Below are 23,752 nucleotides of genomic sequence, written 5' to 3' on the forward strand. Positions count from 1 at the left end.
GTCATCCACCTTGCAAGAGATTCAAAGAGGATGAAGGGGTACCACATTTCATTAGGTATCAAGGAATTAAAAATGCTCAGGTTTTTCATTTCTTTCCGTTGCTGGATTCTGCAATGGTCCACACCGAGAACTAGTTTTTGCATTTCCGGCATTCAGGTGAGGACATTGGCTGCCACTGGATTAACTCATGTGTTTCTGCAAGTCTCACTACTGAACCATCTGTCCTTGGGCAAATCACTATCTCTAGGCGCCATTGTTTGTTCAGCTATAATTGGGTTATAAAAATTAATAGTGTAATTGTCCATGATGTGAAAGTGTCACCCTGGATCTGAGCTATAATATAAATCTAAGTAAATTATTATTAATGAAACGCAAAGATAGCATGCATTTAAATCGCTCTCTTCTTGCCAAAACATCTTCAACCCACATTATAATCAGAGCATTAAGTAGCAAATACATGGAGCCTCCTCAGAGGTGGGCGACCCACCCACAAACATTGGAAACCTGAATTGCATGAAAGCAAGGCAGAGAGAGTAACACAATTTTCCCCAAGGGTGGCCCTTGACACGTCATGTTGTGTTGCAAGGCGGTGTAGCCTGTGCAAGATTCTTAGGCTTATCAAGGTGACATTCATCAGAGTTTCCTTCTCCTCACCTACCACCTTCACAGCGGCTGTTCTGGTGAGATTGTACCTCTTCCCATTGTCCTCGTAGGTCACAATGCAAGTGTAGTTCCCTTCGTATCGGAGGCGGGTCATAGAGAAGGTAAGTGTAGTGCCCTGAACAAATCGCTCAGCAAAGTTATCCACCAAGCTGCAGTTCTGCAACAAGACAGAAATACACAGAGCAAGTGAATCCCACAGAACTTCTCAGGGGAAGGATGAACACTGAGCCAGCAGATTGCTACTGATCCTCTGTTTCCTGAATCCTGAAGGGGTTAATTCTGTAATCGGGCACCTCCATTTAGGCTCCCCGAGGACGTGCAGTAGGAGCCCTACAGTATACTGAAACCAAGGTGGCTACGTTCGGTTACAGAATACCAGTGCACTCGACATGTAGGTGACATTTATATTCCACATTATCTCAAACAAGTTTGAGTTCAATGCAGGGGCGTAGTCAGACCTCACGGTGGGAGGGGGCCAGAGCCCGACCGCATCCCCCCCCCACTGCCTCCTCACCCTCCCCCCACCACTTCGCCTCCTTGCCGTTTCCCCTCACCTCCCGGCCATTTCCCCTCACCGCCTCATTGCAGCCCCCGCAAAAACAAATACCTTTGCTGGGGGGGGGGGGGGGGGGGCGGTCCTCAACCCCGCCAGCTGAAGCTTTCTTCAGTGCCGGTCTCATGCTCAGTTTCATGTAATGGAGCATGCACAGGACGTCAGAAAGAAGAAAGAGCAGGGCAGAGAACGTGGCTGCGCTGGAGACTGGCGCTGAAGAAGGCTTCGGCTGGCGGGGGTTGGGGTCCCCGCCAGCAAAGGTATTTGCTACTGGGGGGAGTGACGAGGCGGTGAGGGGAAGCGGTGAGGCGGTGGGGGGAGCGAGGCGGCGGGATGGCAGACTAAAGTGTGCCCCCCCCCCCCACCTTGGGCTATGGCCCCCTCCCACCGCAAGGTCTGGTTACGTCCCTGGCTCATACATACTCCCCTTTTCAAATACACACTATGCAAGTTAAGTGGGCATTTTACAGAATAGCGCTTAGACAGAATACTGGCACTTTTGAGCATATGTGAACAAATCATTATTCTACACATTCACACCCATAAGTAGAGTACCTTATAGAACTTGCATAAGAGTAACACGTGAAGGGCAGAGAAATGAGTCACTCCTTCCCCCACCTACCCCAGTCTCTGCAACATCCCTAGCCCCAGCCAGCTTAATTCAGGGATCAAACCAGTGACCTGCTGCATTGCAAGGCACATCCCTCGTCAACTCAGCCGCCCAACCAGCCCGGTGGCAGTGTAAGGAGGTCCCGGATTTGGGAGAAACAGAACCGCAAATCCCTTTGGGAACGGCAGAAAAACAGGGTTAGCTCAGTCTGCGCTTGGTGACCTCTGACCGTCCGAGCCCTACCTTTCACAAAGCTGCAAGTGCATCAAAGAACTTCCAGACCAAAAGCTAGAAACTGGACTGATCAAAGCGGCCACCAAAGACTTTATCCGGCGACATTTTCTCCTGGCAGCTTATTTGAGTTTGTGGTAAATGAAGCCAGCTGGAGGATCTAATATAGAAACATATTTCCGCTCGGTGACACTTCTGACACTGAATCCAAAAATTAAATGATCAGATTATGAGGGCTGATTTATAATGGCTGATGAGTGCTGGAATGGCCCAGCTCTTATTCCTAATCAGATTAATCAATATACTATTTTTATTGGTTATTAGACAAGCAGATGGCTCGCTCTAAGCTTTAGGGCTTCCATAGAGAGTGTTTGCTTCATTTGGCTAATTGATCGTTTAGATCTGAATTTCAATTGATTCCATGATTACTAAGCCTAAGAACTGGTCTATTTTCCAAGCCTAAATGATAAGCTTTAGTTAAAAAGCATTAAAAACATGCGTTTGCTACCCAGAAGCAGAGGAAAATTCTTCTTTCCTTGAAATCAAAAGTTTTGTCATGTGTGTGTGTGTGGGGGGGGGGGGGGGGGGCTACAGTTTTTCTTTCTTTTCCCTGTTGTTGTGTTATTCACCATCAGGGTAAAGAACATGTATTTTTAGAACCTAACCATCTGGAAAGAGTTTTGTTAAACCAGGGCTAAGATCTAGTTTGGGGGTTAAATATTGGAACAGGCTGCTTTGCGAGGTTACTTTCATATACCTCTTTTTTATTTTAATTTTATTTTATTGAAGTGATGTGAAGTGATACAATTCATGCTCTCTCCTCTTGATGAGGTCTTTAAACATGAAATACTTCCTGACATCTTTCCTGAGGAAGTATTTCTTCACGGAGAGGGTGGTGGACGCTTGGAATGCCCTCCCGCGGGAGGTGGTGGAGATGAAAACGGTAACGGAGTTCAAACATGCTTGGGATATGCATAGAGGAATCCTGTGCAGAAGGAATGGATCCACAGAAGCTTAGCTGAAATTGGGTGGCGGAGCAGGTGGGGGGAAGAGGGGGTGGTGGTTGGGAGGCGAGGATAGGGGAGGGCAGACTTATACGGTCTGTACCAGAGCCGGTGATGGGAGGCGGGACTGGTGGTTGGGAGGCGGGAAATACTGCTGGGCAGACTTATACGGTCTGTGCCCTGAAAAGGACAGGTACAAATTCAAGGTAAGGTATACACATATGAGTTTGTCTTGGGCAGACTGGATGGACCATGCAGGTCTTTTTCTGCTGTCATCTACTATGTTACTATGTTACTCCCAAGTACCCCCTCAAAAAAAACGGTAACGGAGTTCAAACATGCGTGGGATATGCATAGAGGAATCCTGTGCAGAAGGAATGGATCCTCAGAAGCTTAGCTGAAATTGGGTGGCGGAGCAGTTGGGGGGAAGAGGGGGTGGTGGTTGGGAGGCGAGGATAGGGGAGGGCAGACTTATACGGTCTGTACCAGAGCCGGTGATGGGAGGCGGGACTGGTGGTTGGGAGGCGGGAAATACTGCTGGGCAGACTTATACGGTCTGTGCCCTGAAAAGGACAGGTACAAATTCAAGGTAAGGTATACACTTATAGGTTTTTCGTTGGGCAGACTGGATGGACTGTGCAGGTCTTTTTCTGCTGTCATCTACTATGTTACTATGTTTAGTTTCCCCCCACCCCCATTAAGCTTAAGTGCTATGTCTTTTCTTTTATAATTTCTTTGTATAATGCTCGCTTGGAACCTGCCTCCCCTTGGGACCTGCTGCTCTCTTTGGGGTCTGCTGATGCCTTGCTCCTGACCATGGATGTTAGTGAGGTCATTTCCTATTCCCTCCAAATGCACACAAAACAAAGCCACCTAACTACTGAAAAAAAAAAAAAAATAACACCAGCTCTGAGTAGGTGTCAGGTGCCTCCCAGAAGCTTAGCTGAGATTGGGAGGTGGGGCTAGTTCTGGGCAAGACTTCTAGGCAGTGTTGACAGGTGGGCGGTTTTACCGCCCAATTGGGAGGTTTTCCGCGACCCGCCGCGGGAAATTTTGCCCGCGGCGGGTTGCGGTTTTTTGGGCTGCTTTTTGGGCTTCAGGGCGGTTTTTTGGGCGGCTTTTTCGGCCGCGGGGGGCGGGGTTAGTGACGTTTTTGGGCGGGGTTAGTGACGTTTTGGGCGGGGTTAGTGACGTAGGAGGCAGGGGCCGATGACGTGGGAGGCGGGGCCGGTTACGGCGGGGGCGGGGTTGATGACGGCGGGGGCGGGGGTGATGACGCGGGGGTGGGGGTGTCAGGGGCGGGGTTTGAGTTTGGGCAGGTTTTGTGCTGGATTGGGTGGGAAAAAAATTTTCCACCTGGCAACACTGCTTCTAGGGTCTGTGTCCAGAAAATGGCAGATACAAATCAAGGTAAGGTATACACAAGAAGTAGCACATATGAGTTTATCTTGTTGGGCAGACTAGATGGACCGTGCAGGTCTTTTTCTGCCATCATCTACTATGTTACTATATTACTATGTATGTGCTCATCAATCAGCTGGACCACAGCATGCTCTGTAACAAAAGGACTGTTCTGTGAGTTATAACTTTTCGATCTAGACCTGCTACTTTACTTTACTTAAGTACAGATTATCTGTAAAGATCTCTTAAAAAAACCCACCTCTACCTACCAATAAAAAAGGTATCATCTTATTTTCGTTTCCATGTTTTATTTTGTTTGATTTCTATTGATAACCTTAAGAGTGGACTAACACGGCTACCACACTCCTCTACTTATAATGCAATTTAAAATTATTCAAATTAAATAATAATAATAGAAGCATTAAAAACACCCTTTCAGAAAACAGAGGGAAGAAGCCGTGCCTGTCATATCACAAAAGTAACATGAATACTTGGTACAGCCGGGTCCTGCTGGTGCAATTTTGCCCTTCTCTGCTTCAGGAAGCAGGTGGAAGCTTGGCACGTCAACCAGGCCTTTAATGGAAGAAGTAACTAACTTGTTAGTCTCACTCACACACACACACAAGGATTGACTCGGGCTGCACACACTGCAGCGGGACATGTTTATCCACCCCTCCCCTAGCTGAGATAATATTTTACCATCTCTCAGACCTTTCTTTAAATTAGTCACCTTACTTTCTAACCCCTCTTACCTATTTATTTATTTAGATGTTGCTCACACCTTTTTCAGTAGTAGCTCATTTGCATTCCTTTTCCTTGATGCACGCCCGTTCCTTACCGATTCGCTAAGGGAATCGGTCAGGGAAGGGCTTTAACGATTTTTTAGTGCATCTTCCCCTAAGTGAATTAGTGAAAAAGCACTTTTCTTAAATCGTGCTCAGAATCCGTTCTTCGTGCTACCAAAATCAGTCTCCAAGCTTGAAGGCTGTCTCATGGGGAAATCACAATTATCAGATTAAAACACAATGAGGGTCTCTAGAAGAAGCCTTAGCGGAATGGGTCCGTCGGGATCTCACTGATTGGAGACCGATTTTGCCAGCAGTGTTGCCTATTTGAGATTCACAGTTGGGTTTTTTTTGGTTTTAGAACTATATTTCAACACATCCACTTTCAGACTCCTGAAGCAGGCTCCTTGTGAAAGGTATTAATTAATTAATTTATTTATTTACAGCACTTATATCCCACAATTTCCAACCTTTTCCGGAGATGGGAAGGCGGTAGAACTAGAGGGCATGATATGAGATTGAAGGGGGGCAGACTCAAGAAAAATGTCAGGAAGTATTTTTTCCACGGAGCGAGTGGTGGATGCTTGGAATGCTCTCCCACGGGAGGTGGTGGAGAGGAAAACGGTAACGGAATTCAAACATGCGTGGGATAAACATAAAGGAATCCTGTTCAGAAGGAATGGATCCTCAGGAGCTTAGCCGAGATTGAGTGGCAGAGCCGGTGGTGAGAGGCGGGGCTGGTGGTTGGGAGGCGGGGATAGTGCTGTGCACACTTATACGGTCTGTCGCAGAGCCGGTGGAGGGAGGCGGGGCTGCTGGTTGGGAGGCGAGGATAGTGCTGGGCAGACTTATATGGTCTGTGCCAGAGCCGGTGGTGGGAGACAGGGATAGTGCTGGGCAGACTTATACGGTGTGTGCCAGAGCCGGTGGTGGGAGGCGGGGCTGGTGGTTGGGAGGCGGGAATAGTGCTGGGCAGACTTATACGGTCTGTGCCAGAGCCGGTGGTGGGAGGCGGGACTGGTGGTTGGAAGGCAGGGATAGTGCTGGGCAGACTTATACGGTCTGTGCCAGAACCGGTGGTGGGAGGCAGGGCTGGTGGTTGGGAGGCGGGGATAGTGCTGGGCAGACTTATACGGTCTGTGCCAGAACCGGTGGTGGGAGGCAGGGCTGGTGGTTGGGAGGCGGGGATAGTGCTGGGCAGACTTATACGGTCTGTGCCAGAGCCGGTGGTGGGAGGCGGGGTTGGTGGTTGGGAGGCGGGGATAGTGCTGGGCAGACTTATACTGTCTGTGCCAGAGCCAGTGGTGGGAGGCGGGGTTGGTGGTTGGGAGGCGGGGATAGTGCTGGGCAGATTTATACGGTCTGTGCCAGAGCCGGTGGTGGGAGGCGGGGTTGGTGGTTGGGAGGCGGGGATAGTGCTGGGCAGACTTATACGGTCTGTGCCAGAGCCGGTGGTGGGAGGCGGGGTTGGTGGTTGGGAGGTGGGGATAGTACTGGGCAGACTTATACGGTCTGTGCCCTGAAAATGACAGATACAAATCAAGGTAAGGTATACACAAAAAGTAGCACATATGAGTTTATCTTGTTGGGCAGACTGGATGGACCGTGCAGGTCTTTTTCTGCCGTCATCTACTATGTTACTATGTATGAAACACAGTTGCTGTGTTGAGTCTTTGAATTGGATTGACACGTGTCACTTGTGGTTTTTGGATGTGCCATTTTTTCCAACCCTACTACTTTGTTTGTTCTGCTACATCGTAGGGATTGGGGTTCCTCAACTTTCTTGTGGTTGTTGTACCTACCATGTTACTCTCCCCCCCACCCCCATAGTCTCCCTGTAAAGCAGGGAGCTGGATGAATTTCTCTCCTGGGACAGATTAGTAATGATTCAAGTTTTCTTAGCTAGGGTACTGTAACAGAAAACGTTAATTTCTTTAAAACTAGACAACCCTGAGCCCACGCCCACATACACAGCTACAAACCACAGTGGTAGTCACCCAGATAAAGACAAATTAAATGGGACAGCATGATATCACTCTCCCCTTACCATGTACCAGGCGACATCGGGGGTTACCGTCGAGGGATAAAAGCCCTCTATATCCAAACAATTCAGAATCCCTAGATTGTCCGAAGGGAGCTCAACCCTTTCCACTTTTGCTTGCTGGCTTTTGCAAGAATTCGGGTCTTTCTCGATGACCTCTAGGGGCACAGCCACCTTTTTGCAGTACGTGGTGTTTCTAAAAGAAGAAAGGGTCACGTCAGGCAGAATTTGGTGCATTTCACATCAGCGTTTCCCGAACTAGTCTTACAGGCCCGGCTTTATGCAAATCTGTCTCCCGCCTAAATCATCAGGACTGGGCTGGGAAACTTTGTGCTGTCTAGGTGGCATCTCTGGATCAACTTGATCATCACAGCCGATTCTGGTATCATGACAAGATCGGGAGGCGGGGAGGGGGGAGGCTTAGTCAAGATCAGGAGGCGGGGCTGGTGGTTGGGAGGCGGGGATAGTGCTGGGCAGACTTATACGGTCTGTGCCTGTGCCAGAGCCGGTGGTTGGGAGGTGGGGCTGGTGGTTGGGAGGCGGGGATAGTGCAGGGCAGACTTATACGGTCTGTGCCCTGAAGAGCATAGGTACAAATCAAAGTAGGGTATACACAAAAAGCAGCAAATATGAGTTATCTTGTTGGGCAGACTGGATAGACCGTGCAGGTCTTTTTCTGCCGTAATCTACTATGTTACTATCACAAAATGCAGATATGTATTTCGCACTGAACTCCAAAGGGGGTATGTTGGGCGTTTTTTTACAAAGCCGATCTAGCGATTCCCGCGTGGCAAATGAGAGGAAGCCCGTAAGAACTGAATGGGCTTCCTCTCGTTTGCCGCACCGAGAATCAGCAGTGCGGCTTTGTAAGAGAGGCCCGTTGTGATTAACAAGAAATCAAGTAAAGTAAAGAGGTGTAACACACATTCCTATCATGCTTGTGCCTTTCAGTGCCGTACCTCAGCATGCAGGTGTAGTTCCCCGTGTCATTTAAAACCGCTGGACGGAACCAGAGCGTGTCATTCCTCTTACTGATTCTACCTTCAGGAAGCCGTATGTTGATGGGCTCCTCAAGGTCCTTTCCTTGGCCGATCCAATACCACATGAGGGTCAGCCCCGCTGAATGGGCTGTGCTGTAGCTGTACCTCTCAAAGTCCTGGAAAAGGGGGCACTTGATCCTACCTGGCTCCCCATTGTACACTTGGACTTTCTTGGTTAGGTCTTCTCCCCAGTCGTCACAGCGCTCTGGAACGTAGATAGAACATGGTGATCAGTCTAGGACGAGGCTTCTTGGCCATAGTTCAACAAAGTATACCCTACTGAGTTAACTCATTGTCAACTCAAGTTCTTTGTTAAGACTCCCGCACTGCACAATAGTATTTCCACATATGCAAATCAAATACAGCTGGAACTACATGTGCTGTTAGAGTTATATGCTGTTATGGGAAAATGGTGAGAACATAACAGAGGAAACAGTCCGCTACTGGTACATCAGTGGCCCCTCCCCTCCCATTACGCTCTGCCAGTGGTTCTCAACGTTTCTTGTGTTCTGACACACCTAACAGATAATGTTCACACGCATGATACACCGAACACTTCAATTCGCAGCTCAACGAAGAAAAAAACCCTATAAAACATCTCACCGCTGCAAGACAAATACAGGTTTAATGGTGGTGACTGCTGGGGTGGAGGAGAGGGTTGAGCTATAGGCCTGCAACATTTCCAGCTGGGGCAGATGACAGCAGTAGGAAATCGTTACAGAGATTAACCCCTCAATATTCAGAGCTATTTAACCAGCCAGAACAGCTGCTGACCAGTTAAATAGCGCTTAACTGGCTATCTGCCAATATTCAGCAGGAGATAACTGGCTATCCCCCCACTGAATATCCCTGCTTAGCGGCTAGCAGTTAGCCCGATATAACTGGCTACCCGCCTATTTTTAAAGCTGGTTTAGTGACCATATTTGGTCACGTGAAAAGGTGGGATATCTGGCCGGTTTAAAGATAACTGGCTAAGCCTGAATATCGACTTAGGCGGTTATCTTTAAACTGGTCAAACCTCCCCCCCCCCCCCAGATATTCAATGCTGGTCACCAGAAACAGCCCGGCATTGAATATCCGAGCTCAGCACCAACCGCAGAAGTTAGCCAGTCAAACTCCCGAGGTGTGAATATCTGCCCCACGGCATTTAACTTTCTGGTTCTCAACTCTCCCCAACCTGCCACACACGTTACAAGCACAAGGGTCTTGTGCTGTCTTGTCAAATTCTTGGCGACGCCTCGGTGTGTCACGACACACTGGCTGAGAACCAGTACTTTATGCAACGGCTTTGTATCCTGTGTTTCAGGATGCTCACGGCAATTTTTGAGATTAGGTCTTGGGAAGAGACAAGTAAGGCATCTAAAATCCAAATTTTAGAACAGGCCACCTCAAAATATTTCAACAAAATCGCTCTTTTATGCCTATTTCATAAAGGCAAAAGTAGGCGTCTGAAGAACGTAAGAAGTACGATACTGCGCCAAACCAAAAGGTCCATCAAGCCCACCACTCAGGCAGGTCATAAGGACCCCAAGGTCATAAGGATCGCAAAGAATGGATCCAGTACTTCTTGCTCATACCAGGGAGAAGCAGCGATGACTCTCCCAGATTTTATGGTTAATAATGGTTTATAGACTTATCCTCTATAAACTTGATTAAATCCTCTAAAGCTAATCTAACTGCTTGCAAAATCTCCTCTGGCAACACATTTCACAGGTTCATTCTGCACCGAGTGAAAAAGATCTCTCTCTCTCTCTCTCTCTCTCTCTCTCTGATTCATTTTAAAATTAGCTACTTATTAGCTTAGTACTACTACTTATCATTTCTATAGTACTACTAGACGTTCACTGTGCTGTACGCTAAACATGTACGAGACAGTCCCTGCTCAACAGAGCTTACAATGTAATCAACAAACAAACAGGACAAATAAGGGAACTACTTACAAAAGAAACAGAGAAAAATGAAGGTAGGAAGAGGCCATAAGACCTACCCAATCTGCCTATCCAAGGAAAAGGGAAATGGGACTTGATATACTGCCTTTCTGTGGTTTTTGCAACTATATTCAAAGCGGTTTACATAGTATATACAGGTACTTATTTGTAGCTGGGCAATGGAGAGTTAAGTGACTTGCCCAGAGTCACAAGGAGCTGCAGTGGGAATCGAAGCCAGTTCCCCAGGATCAAATTCCACTGCACTAACCACTAGGCTACTCCTCCACTAGCAACATTCCATGTAGAAGCCTGCCCGTGCAGATTAGCAACGCGGCCGCGCAGGCTTCTGTTTCTGTGAGTCTGACGTCTGCAGGACGTCAGACTCACAGAAACAGAAGCCTGCGCGGCCGCGTTGCTGATCTGCAAGGGCAGGCTTCTACATGGAATGTTGCTAATGGAATAGCAACATTAACATTCCATGTAGAATCTCAAATAGTAGCAATAGAATCTCAAATATCAGCAACATTCCATGTAGAATCTCAAATAATAGGAACATTCCATGCAGAATCTCAAATGGGAAAAGGGACTTGATATACTGCCTTTCTGTGGTTTTTGCAACTGTATTCAAAGCGATTTACATAGTATATTCAGGTACTTATTTGTACTTGGGGCAATGGAGGGTTAAGTGACTTGCCCAGAGTCACAAGGAGCTGCAGTGGGAATTGAATCCAGTTCCCCAGGATCAAAGTTCTCTGCACTAACCACTAGGCTACTCTTCCACTAATCTGCATGCCATCTACTCTCCCGTTCACTCCCTTAGAGACCCTATGTACTTCTCCCAAGCTCTCTTGAATTCAGATACTGATTTCGTCTCCACCAGCTCCACCAGGAGGCCATTCCATGAATTCACCATCCTTTCGGTTACTTCTGAGTTTGTCCCCTTTCACCTTCATCCCATACTACTACTACTACTACTTGACATTTCTAAAGCGCTACTAGGGTTACGCAGCACTGTACAATTTAACATAGAAGGACAGTCCCTGCTCAAAGGAGCTTACAATCTAAAGGACAAATGTACAGTCAGTCAAATAGGGGCAGTCTAGATTTCCTGAAAGGTATAAAGGTTAGGTGCCGAAAGCAACATTGAAGAGGTGGGCTTTGAGCAAGGATTTGAAGTTGGGTAGGGAGGGGGCTTGGCGTAAGGGCTCAGGAAGTTGATTCCAAAAATAGGGTGAGGCGAGACAGAATGAGCGGAGCCTGGAGTTGGCAGTGGTTGAGAAGGGTACTGAGAGGAGGGATTTGTCCTGTGAGCGGAGGTTAGGGGTGGAAACGTAAGGGAAAATGAGGGTAGAGAGGTAATGAGGGGCTGCAGACTGAGTGCATTTGTAGGTAAGAAGGAGAAGCTTGAACTGTATGCGGTATCTGATTGGAAGCCAGTGAAGTGACCTCAGGAGAGGGGTGATATGAGTATATCGGTTCAGGCGGAATATAAGACGTGCAGCAGAGTTCTGAACAGATTGAAGGGCGGGATAGATGGCTAAGTGGGAGGCCAGTAAGGAGTAGGTTGCAGTAGTCAAGGCGAGAGGTAATGAGAGCGTGGACGAGAGTATCGGTGGTGTGCTCAGAGAGGAAAGGGCGAATTTTGCTGATGTTAAAGAGAAAGAAGCGACAGGACTTGGCTATCTGCTGGATATGCGCAGAGAAGGAGAGGGAGGAGTCGAAGATGACTCCGAGGTTGCGGGCAGATGAAACGGGGAGGATGAGGGTGCCATCAATTGAGATAGAGAGTGGAGGAAGAGGAGAAGTGGGTTTTGGTGGAAAGACAATAAGCTCGGTCTTGGACATGTTCAGTTTCAGGTGGCGGTTGGACATCCATGCAGCAATGTCGGATAAGCAGGCCGATACCTTGGCATGGGTCTCCGCGGTGATGTCTGGTACCCCCTCATTCCAGAGCTTCCTTTCAACTGAGACTCTCACCTCTTAATGTTGAAGTCCAAGCTGCACTGAGTACAGAACGCTGCGACAAATATGAACGTAATGACCATTTGGGATACTAGTTTTTTTTTTTTTTTTTTTTTCCTGGCTTAAAAGAATCTATTTGTAATCTCTGGATTTTTCAGCCATAGTGGCTTTGTGCCACCTTTATCTCTCTTGGGAGAACAGCGTTTTTGATTTATACAGCTTAAGTTCTTATATTTCTCTTTTGTTCTCACCTTACTCTTGTTCAATTAAGCATTCACAATATTCTACATAAGGTCTCAGCAGAGTCTAATACAGGGGACATTACCAACTCTGTTTTCCTACTGGCGAAACATTCAAAGTTGGACTTAGATGCAGTGGCGTTCCTAGGAGGGCAGACACCCGGGGCAGCGCCCCGCCCCCTGGGTGCAGCACCCCCCCACAATGTAGCGCGGACCCCCCCCCGGGTGCATGCCGCTGGGGGGGGGGGTGCCGCAGCACGCGCCTGCTCAGAGTTCCCTGACTTTGCGCGTTCGCTGCAGCTCCCTCTACCCGGAACAGGAAGTAACCTGTTCCAGGACAGAGCAGAGGGAGCTGCAGCGAACGTGCGAAATCAGCGATCTCAGAGCAGGCGCGCGCCGCGGCACCCCCCAGCGGCGTGCACCCGGGGCGGACCGCCCCACCTCCCCCCCCTTGGTACGCCACTGCTTAGATGTCATATCGAAAATGCCCCTCCAAAAATATTAACCTCTAATTCTGTGCACCTACTTTTTTACACATTGTGAGAACTCCGGAGTGCTGGTGCGAGGGAAAGGGGATAGTGGTTCTTTCAGCCGGCATCATCCCCGGTCATTCAGCCCAGCTAGGAGAGCAGGGCGCCCTCTAGGGATCAAACTGCCAGGGAAAGCTGTAATGCAGGAGAAAAACTACACTCCCCAGAAGCCAGTGCAGGGTCAGCTGAACTCTCAGGAGGGGGAGGGTGGAATGACTGATTGGGAGATGAGGTCTGATCCTGGAGATGGGGAACAGCTGGTGGAGCTTGGGGAGGAGGAGGAGATGGAGTGGAATAAAGGAGAGGTAGAAGGAGAAGGTAAGGGGGAATGTATGGAGGTGGGTGGTTTGGCTCTAACCCGTGCAGACAGGGTGAGAGCTTTTGTGGTCTCAGCATTGCCCCGGTTGTGGAGCTGGGGGAAGCTGGGAGCAAAGCAGTGGGGGAGCAACTGGAAAGCCCAACTTGCTACCATATTGTCTGTTCCCAAGAGGTAGTGCTGTGGAAGGTGGGAAGGGATTTAAGACAGAAAGGCGTGTGCATTTTGGAACTCAAACTGTAGGAGGTGAGAGAGGAGGTGGTTTCCAGCTAAATCTCCAAAACTATCTGCTGTGAAGATAGTGCGGCTGGAGGTTTGGGGAGGATTTAAAACAAAAGCCTGTAATTGGAAATGAATTGAAGTTTGCTGATGGTTGGAGGTGTTTAAATAAGGCTGACATCTGTAACAATAAAGAACTTGGATTGCTCTTACTGTCTGAGTGGGACTGAGTTTCTCAGCAGCTGGCGCGAGAGAGAGAGAGAGTTGGGGGGAGAGAGAGAGTTGGGGGGAGAGAGAGAGGGGGCGGGAGAGAGGGGGGGTGAGAGGGGAGGAGGAGAGAGGTGGGGGGAGGGGGGGGGAGAGAGAGAGCGGGGATGGAAGCCAAGCAGGGTGGACCCTGCTCCCACCTGGAAGGGTGACCTGGTTACATCATGTACATTCTGTAAGCATTTTCCTCCATGTAAAACAGAAAATGTTTTTATCAGATTAACCCCATAGAGCAGTGGTTCCCAAACCTGGTCCTGGAGGCACCCCAGCCACTCAGGTTTTCAAGATACCCGCAATCAATATTCATGAGAGAGATTTGAATGCACTGCCTCTACTGCATGCAAATCTGTCTCCTGGATATCCTGGAACCTGATTGGCTGGGGTGCCTCCAGGACCAGGTTTGCGAACCACTGCCATAGAGGACAATTGTCACATTTCATTTTTGCCCAACTTCAACAGCATTTTTTTTATTTATTCCATTTGTATCCCACCTTATCCCACCTATTTGCAGGCTCAAAGTGGCTTACATAGTATTGTTAACATAGTTATTCCATTATATCAAGTATGGTTAGTATTGTGTATAGATTAATTAAGAAAAGAAAGAAGAAGGAAGGAATTTATTAGGGTATTTATAGAAGGTGGGCTTTCATAACTGAATGGGTTGGTGGAGTGGATTAGTGGGGCTGTAGGTTCTCATTGTAGGCCTTATCGAAGAAATATGTCTTCAGAGATTTGCGAAAGGTAGTTGTTTCGTCAACTGTTTGCAGATCTGTGGGTAATGCATTCCATATCTGCGTGCTCACGTACGAGAAGGTGGTGGCGTGCATCAGCATCCCATTCCATAACAAAAAGTCTGCTTTGAGCCTATACACAGGACACGTGAATAATTTCTTGGCCTAGTACAAACTTGTAAAGGACAGCTCTCCTGCCCCAACCGCTCAATTCCTCATATCAAACATCTCAAGAATTCGGAGAAGAGCATTTCTTTAAACTGACTGATAAGAATTTATGAAAGATAACATGACTGGATAGTTGCCAGGATTAAAGCCTTCAAACAGCAGGGTTAGATTTTTTCCAAAATAACTGAAGATGAGTTCCAATCATGTACAGCAGGCATCCCCCTACCCCAAAGAGCTTACTACCTGCTCACAAATTTCTAACCTGTTAAACCTACCTTTTTTGTTCATATTATAATTCTAAAATGAACTTCCTGGTTACCTTTCTAGCAATTTTTTGTTGTTGTTGACCTTAGTAACTGTATTAACCAGTTGACATTCTGATGAGTCCCCCCCCCCCCCCCCCCCCCCCCCCCCCCCCCCTCATGGTCCGATATGCCTGTAAACATTTTGTAAAAGAAACAGCTAATGTTAAAGCTTTTTCGACTGAAAAATCAAATTACCTCCCTAGAGCTAATTTTTCTTCCAATGTTACACTCGGTGCGGAAGCTAGCGAGATGGCTTAACTGTTCTTAACCTGTAGCGTTGTGGGTCTACACACACTGCATGAAAATATACACAAGCCTAACTCATTCACCCTGAGCAACACAAATGGCTTCCAGTATCAGTGTTCCTCTCCTCTCTTTCTCTATCCAAGAGGGACACTAGAAGACTTCAGGGGTCCTTTTACTAAGGTGCGCTGAAAAATGGCCTGCAGTAGTACAGGTGCGTGTTTTGGGTGCGCGCAGAATCATTTTTCAGTGCACCTGCAAAAAATGCCTTTTTTAAACATTTTTGCCGAAATGGACATGCGGCAAAATGAAAATAGTCACGCATCCATTTTGGGTCTGAGACCTTACCGCCAGCCGTTGACCTAGCGGTAAAGTCTTACGTGGTAAACGGGCAGTAGTGACCTGCGCGCGTCCGATACGCGCATCCGAAAATAACAATTATTTTTCGTACGCGCGTATCAGACATGTGCCAAAAATAAAATTACCACAAGAGTCACGCGGTAGCCGGGCGGCAACTCCATTTTGGCACGTGTTGGGCGGTAATGGCCTGTGTGCGTCAGATACGTGCATCCGAAAAGAAAAATTATTTTTCGGACGTGCGCAAAAAATGAAATTAACGCAAGAGCCATGCGGTAGCCGGGCGGTAACTCCATTTTGGCACGTGTTGGGCGTGCGTAGACGCTTACGCGGCTTAATAAAAGGGCCCCTGAGTGTCTTAGGAGAAACATCACACGAGGCTCCGTAAATCACGGCCTCCCAAGCTGGAATAAAGCGCTTAAGAACACACACAGTCCTACGTAAGGGGCCTTTCCAGAAATATTTTCCAAGTATGGCCTGAATTTTATCTTCAAATATTTTTTTTCCTTATAATAAAAGGGCCACACTTCTCTGGACATCTGATGCCTGGTATACTGCACCCTCCCCCTGCCTGAGCTTGGGCCCTGCTTCTGCACAACGCACAGATCACAAACACCACACTCTCAGAATTTCTCTATATTATGATTAAAATAAATCAAGATTTTGATCAATAGGACATGACACCGTATACCGGTTAACGTGTCATAAGGGCTCCCCTGAAGCCAACTTTAATACATAAACAGACACATTCCCTGTCAAGTCTTATTCAGTAGGTGTGCGAGAAGTCTCTCATGAGCTGGCCTGTGACCAGGATTTATTCTGTAGATTATCTAACATTGCACAGCACAAAAAAACACCCCCCAAAAGCTGGAATGTAAATTCACACTCGAATAAAGCTGTCCAAACTGATTAATCAGCAATCTAGAGATGTTGTTTGTTTCTTAGGTCAAATATCTGGCGAACATCTTCTGTTTAATGGGATTTTAGAAATCTGTTTCCGCAGGGCTTAAGCACAATGTTCCTACTAAGCTGCGCTGGCGTACACCAACACACAAATTTTAAGGCCTCAGTTCAGAAATTTGTGTAGTAGCCGAACTGGGTCAGACCAATGGTCCGTCTAGTCCAGTATCCTGTTTTCCAAACAGTGACCAAGCCAGGTCACAAGTACCTGGCAGAAACCCAAATCGTGGCAAGACTCCATACTACAAATCCCAGGGCAAGCAGTTTCCTCCCATGTCTGCCTCAATAGCACTTTTCCTCCAGGAATTTGCCGTTACCACAACCTTTTTTAAAACTCAGATACGCTAACTGCTGTTACCACATCCTACGGCAAAGAGTTCCAAAGCTTAACTATTCGATCAGTGAAAAAAATATTTCCTCCTATTTGTTTCAAAAGTTATTTCCATGTAACGCCCCCTCCTCTATTCTGCATACTGGGACTTTCAGTGATACCTGTTCCCAAAGCTGTACAGCCTTTGGCCTTCCTCTACAGGCCCAGGCTCAGGTGTGCTGCTGGGCTGCAGACTCAGCCCAACAGGAAATGAAAGGTAGACAGAACTACAGCAGAGGCAATACCAGACCAGCTCAGCCAGTTAAGGTTATTAAGTGGAGGAGTGGCCTAGTGGTTAGAGCACTAGTCTTGCAATCCAGAGATGGCCGGTTCAAATCCCACTGCTTCTCCTTGTGATCTTAGGTAAGTCACTTAACCCTCCATTGCCTCAGGTACAAACTTAGATTGTGAGCCCTCCTGGGACAGAGAAATATCCAGTGTACCTGAATGTAACTCACCTTGACCTACTACTGAAAAAGGTGTGAGCAATCTTCTAAATAAATAAAATAATTTATTTGGATTTAACACGCACCTTTTTCAATTGTAGCTCAAGTTACCTACCCTACCTGAATGTATTTCCCTATCCCCACAGGGCTCACAATCAACGGGGTCCTTTCATTAAGCCGCGGTAAAAAGTGGGCTGCGGTAGTTTAGGCGTGTGTATTGGGCTTGCACCGGGCCAGTTTTTAACAGAATAAGCTTTATTTTAATAGAACAGGAAAACGGCATGTGGTCAAACTGAAACCAGCAAGTGCCCAAAACCAGCCTGAGTCCTTAACGCCACCCATTGATCTAGTGGTAAGGGCTCAAACACTACATGAGCAGTGACCGGTCGGCGCACGCCAACTGCCGATTACCGCCAGAAACGACGCACGCGGGAGGAAATAAATAAATAAATCATCCAGGCATTATGGGCGCACGCCAAATCTGAAATTACCACCAGGGGGCAGTGATCTCGTTTTAGCGCGCTGCATACGCACAACGCCTAATGCACCTTTGTAAAAGGGCCCCTAAGTTTGAACCTGAAGCAGCGAAGGGTTAAGTGACTTTCCCAAGGTCACGAGGGGAAGCAATGGGCTGAGAGCCAGGGAAGCCCTGTCCATACACTCAGGCTGCACTGTGTCAAAAGCCCTGGATCTCCTTTTTATGAGTTGGACAAGTCTCAAAGCCATTACATTGAGAAACTGTACTTCCCAGAGATTGATAGGCTGGCAACTGATGGGCGTGAAGGGCACTGCTTGAAGTTTTAATGCAATCAGAGGTCACCTCAAATGAAGACATCAACCAAACCTGACATTATCATCAAGTGCTCTTCCGGTGACAAGAGTCACTTTGGGGGAAATGAGGCTTGTCAGTCTGTGGATGCCTTGTGACTTTTACATCGTAGCAGGTCAATTGATTGTTTGTTAAAATAATATGATTTTTAACCATCAATAGTATAAGAAAAGAGTGGCTGCCTGAAGCGAAGGGAGTCATTTTACAACTTCCTGCATTAGTGAAAAGTGCACGTGCAGTTTTCACTGTGCAAAGACTGCCAGATTTTCAAAGGAAACATAACTCTGTCAGGAAACCTAACATCACTCATTCATTTGGTGTGCACAGATCTTGCTTTTGACCAGTATGAGCGTATGCATTTTTCTGACGAACTGCAGAAGTGTTCTAAAAGTCACTAGAAGACAGTAAACGTTCAGTTTTATAAGTACATAGATCTAAGAGACAGAAATAGAACCGGATCATCTCGAACATACCTAAACCTCCACTACCCAAACTGCAAAGGACTCAAATACAAAAGCAACCTATGCATCCAGCTTCTCCTATATAAGCACACAACTATGGAACGCACCGCCAGAGTGGAGTCAGCACAAGATCAGGAATAAATAAAATGCAGCCCTATCTATATACCCTGGAGGAAAGGAGAAACAGGGGCGATATGATACAGACGTTCAAATATTTGAAAGGTATTAATCCGCATACGAACCTTTTCCGGAGATGGGAAGGCGGTAGAACTAGAGGACATGAAATGAGATTGAAGGGGGGTTCAGACTCAAGAAAAATGTCAGGAAGTATTTTTTTCACGGAGAGAGTGGTGGATACGTGGAATGCCCTCCCGCGGGAGGTGGTGGAGATGAAAACGGTAACGGAATTCAAACAGGCGTGGGATAAACATAAAGGAATCCTGTTCAGAAGGAAGGGATCCTCAGGAGCTTAGTCGAGATCGGGTGGCATAGCCGGTGGTGGGAGGCGGGGCTGGTGGTTGGGAGATGGGAGGCGGGGCAAGTGCTGGGCAGACTTCTACAGTCTGTGCCCTGAAAATGGCAGATACAAATCAAGATGTGGAGAAAAAAGTGAGGAAATTGAATGTTTGTTTTATCTTAGATACAAATCAAGGTCAGGTATACACAAAAAGCAGCACATATGAGTTTATCTTGTTGGGCAGACTGGATGGACCGTGCAGGTCTTTTTCTGCCGTCATCTACTATGTTACTATATGTGGTTCTTCATAGCCGGATAAGTGCCGAACATTACACTTAACCGGCTATGTTTTAGCTGATTCCCTATACCCGGAAATTCAATGTCAGAACTCAACGTGGCTCGCACTGAATTTCTGTGTTTAACACCGGCAAAATGTATTTAACAATAACAGAAAGGACATTCGAGTTGCTCAAAATAGCCACATTTTTAGATCAAAAAATGTTATCAGTCATAAAACATGGTTTCCATGACAAAGATTTCCATAAAATGGGAACTACACTTAGATCCTACTGTTTCATAGTCATATGCTGCACTGATGGGAACGAGAGGAAAAAGTTAATAGACTCCCACAGTCGCTCTGACATTTTATTCTGCGATATACAATGTGTGGATCTGATATAGCACAGAACTGCATCTCTTAAGGCCTCAAAAGCAGAAGAATGAAAATGAATTTCAATCTGAATTCAATGGATAGCCCTGGCGGTTCCTGAAGAACTAATGACACTCTCTTCCCAAGGTCCCAGTTCTGCTATCAGCCTAGCTGCTGACTTTTGAATTAATTGTCATCTTTTCTTTTTTAGATTTCTTTTGTGGAGGATGGGAGAGCAGGGATCTCTAAATCCCCTCTCAAGCAGCAGTTACCCAAAAGATGCACAAGTAAAAAATTTACTACAGAATAATGAGAAAAATGTAACAGCAAATTAAATTATAGTAATCAAATTAATTACAGATGCCTTGTAACAAAATTGCTACAGCTAATTTATTGAGATATGGATACTGTTTTCAGAAATGCAATAACCAGCCTTCAGCACTGCGGAGAAATGCCGTTCCATACTTACTGGGGACTGAGCTGAGAAGCTCTCTGCTAAACCAACTTGATACCTGTGTTTTGCCCCCATATTCACAGTAGCAGGGTGCGTTATGTATATTTAGTATATGAGTACTCCATTTCACTGTCTGTGTATAGATATCACTGTGTACTAGAGCTGTCTTCCCAATAGTTAGCAGTTTCCTGTGATTGACTCCTTGTGAGTTTTCCCTATTGGCACTTAGCTATGGGCCAGGGCTAGCCCTCCCTTTCTTCCCCTGGGGGTTATGATCAGCAGCTGTTCTAGGGGCTGATCCCTTCTTAATCTACTGTGATTCCGTCAAAATTCTTTGTCATTTTCCCAAGTTTATCCACACTTTCCCTTTGAGTATTAAAACCTTTCCTCTCAGCTGGGCTGAGATACAGTGGTGGAAATAAGTATTTGATCCCTTGCTGATTTTGTAAGTTTGCCCACTGACAAAGACATGAGCAGCCCATAATTGAAGGGTAGGTTATTGGTAACAGTGAGAGATAGCACATCACAAATTAAATCCGGAAAATCACATTGTGGAAAGTATATGAATTTATTTGCATTCTGCAGAGGGAAATAAGTATTTAATCCCTCTGGCAAACAAGACCTAATACTTGGTGGCAAAACCCTTGTTGGCAAGCACAGCGGTCAGACGTCTTCTGTAGTTGATGATGAGGTTTGCACACATGTCAGGAGGAATTTTGGTCCACTCCTCTTTGCAGATCATCTCTAAATCATTAAGAGTTCTGGGCTGTCGCTTGGCAACTCGCAGCTTCAGCTCCCTCCATAAGTTTTCAATGGGATTAAGGTCTGGTGACTGGCTAGGCCACTCCATGACCCTAATGTGCTTCTTCCTGAGCCACTCCTTTGTTGCCTTGGCTGTATGTTTTGGGTCATTGTCGTGCTGGAAGACCCAGCCACGACCCATTTTTAAGGCCCTGGCGGAGGGAAGGAGGTTGTCACTCAGAATTGTACGGTACATGGCCCCATCCATTCTCCCATTGATGCGGTGAAGTAGTCCTGTGCCCTTAGCAGAGAAACACCCCCAAAACATAACATTTCCACCTCCATGCTTGACAGTGGGGACGGTGTTCTTTGGGTCATAGGCAGCATTTCTCTTCCTCCAAACACGGCGAGTTGAGTTCATGCCAAAGAGCTCAATTTTTGTCTCATCTGACCACAGCACCTTCTCCCAATCACTCTCGGCATCATCCAGGTGTTCACTGGCAGACTTCAGACGGGCCGTCACATGTGCCTTCCGGAGCAGGGGGACCTTGCGGGCAGTGCAGGATTGCAATCCGTTATGTCGTAATGTGTTACCAATGGTTTTCGTGGTGACAGTGGTCCCAGCTGCCTTGAGATCATTGACAAGTTCCCCCCTTGTAGTTGTAGGCTGATTTCTAACCTTCCTCATGATCAAGGATACCCCACGAGGTGAGATTTTGCGTGCAGCCCCAGATCTTTGTCGATTGACAGTCATTTTGTACTTCTTCCATTTTCTTACTATGGCACCAACAGTTGTCTCCTTCTCGCCCAGCGTCTTACTGATGGTTTTGTAGCCCATTCCAGCCTTGTGCAGGTGTATGATCTTGTCCCTGACATCCTTAGACAGCTCCTTGCTCTTGGCCATTTTGTAGAGGTTAGAGTCTGACTGATTCACTGAGTCTGTGGACAGGTGTCTTTCATACAGGTGACCATTGCCGACAGCTGTCTGTCATGCAGGTAACGAGTTGATTTGGAGCATCTACCTGGTCTGTAGGGGCCAGATCTCTTACTGGTTGGTGGGGGATCAAATACTTATTTCCCTCTGCAGAATGCAAATAAATTCATATACTTTCCACAATGTGATTTTCCGGATTTAATTTGTGATGTGCTATCTCTCACTGTTACCAATAACCTACCCTTCAATTATGGGCTGCTCATGTCTTTGTCAGTGGGCAAACTTACAAAATCAGCAAGGGATCAAATACTTATTTCCACCACTGTAGCTAGATACAGACTACTTGCAGAAGGCAACAATTCTTTCCAAGCAACTGAACTGTAAGTTGATTTTCTTTGTTTGTTATGATTGCTACATTAAAGAAGAGTTGAATTAAGAATTTAGAGTCTACTGGTGAAGTTTTTACTTGGGAATGGTTTATGCTGGCTGTTCAAGCTTTGTGACCATCACCTTGCCTAGCACAGCAAAACCTGAAAGTTTAAACACTGAACTCTACTCCTTCAAAAGGAAGAAGTCATTTTACATGAGAAGTTAGCTTCATTGCTTATAATCTGAAGCCAGGACCTGCACTAGAGAGGTGTAACAAGGACAACTGCCTTCGGTCTCCATGCCACAGAGAACTCCATCCCTATCAACAACTGAAGAAGACATGGCCTGACAACGGGCTTTGCACCTCCTCTCTAACTTCTGCATCTCTACCACTGGTCCTGGTGAGGCAGTGTTACATGGCAGCCAAGTGCACGACATTTAGCTTAAAGGCCCAAAACTACTAAGAAAACAGCTTAAACATAGAAAAATGAAGAACGATAAAAGGCCATACGACCTATTCAGTCTGCCCACCCATGCTATCGACTCTCCTTATCACTCTCGGAGATCCCGTGTTCTTGTCCCCAAGCTGGTTACTGAAATGTTAGCTTCTCCATCTGAAGGTGTACAAGGCATGCATTTTCAAAGTATGGGTTGGAACAGGGATGGACATTCAGTTTTCAAGAGCTATCGACGGATCAGATTTTACTACTGCCAACCTTTTCTCTTGTGCTACAAGACGTGCACAGAGCTGTACATCTATATAAATAAAATCCCCCCTCAGACGTTCTGAAGCTCACTCCATCTGTCCTGAACTCCTGTCCTCCTGGTAGGCTGGGCTATTCGGACTACTCACCCTCAGTCTCAGCCACGCCCATCTGGGCCGTAGACCACACCCCATCTGCACATAAAAAGCACCCTCAACGTTCTAAAGCACACTCTGAGGCTTCAACAGTTCGTATGTTCGAAGCTCTGTAACCATTTTTAAGCACACTACATCTCTGCCCTGACCTATCAGAGAAGGGAGGAGTGTCACAGCTGCACCGCTCTGACCTATCAAAGGGAACTGAAACAGGAAAAGGGAGGAGCGCCACACCGAATGACGGACCTATCAGAGGGAAGTCAAATAGAAGAAGGGAGGAGCGTCAGAGGCCAAGGGGACGGCCGTATCCACGTCTCATAGGTTTCCTTGCTTTCTTTTCAGTGTATTGCAGCTGCAGCCACTTAGGTAAGTCTAGCAAGCCTGTCAGCTACTGAATACAGAAAGCAAAACATAGCATGTGGGAACTTGCTCCATTTTGTTCTCTGGAATGCAGTGATTATTATACAAATGGTCTTGCTTTCATTATTTTAGTAGGGGCTGCCTTCATGACTGTCCACAGTCCCCCCAGTCCTGACACCTGACAGGGGGGACAGGGAAGGACACTCACTGTCTCACATACGCACTCGCACACACTCATTCTCACATACACACACGCTCTCTCACAGACAC

At 46.9% G+C, this 23,752-nt stretch overlaps 1 protein-coding gene across 3 annotated transcripts in view; it reads right to left on the minus strand.

The window, feature by feature from the left end:
• IL1RAP (interleukin 1 receptor accessory protein) overlaps window positions 1-23,752 on the minus strand; it is a 153,889-nt gene that overhangs the window by 43,625 nt on the left and 86,512 nt on the right. For all 3 annotated transcript variants that reach the window (XM_030215847.1, XM_030215848.1, XM_030215849.1), the window contains exons 3-5: window positions 8,248-8,533; window positions 7,295-7,484; window positions 655-820 (exon numbers count right to left, since the gene is read on the minus strand). In XM_030215847.1, the coding sequence (XP_030071707.1) occupies window positions 655-820; window positions 7,295-7,484; window positions 8,248-8,533 (642 nt within the window). The remainder of the gene's footprint in view (window positions 1-654; window positions 821-7,294; window positions 7,485-8,247; window positions 8,534-23,752) is intronic.

The sequence above is a fragment of the Microcaecilia unicolor genome, chromosome 10 (genome assembly GCF_901765095.1).
Source record: "Microcaecilia unicolor chromosome 10, aMicUni1.1, whole genome shotgun sequence".
NCBI classification, from domain to species: domain Eukaryota; kingdom Metazoa; phylum Chordata; class Amphibia; order Gymnophiona; family Siphonopidae; genus Microcaecilia; species Microcaecilia unicolor.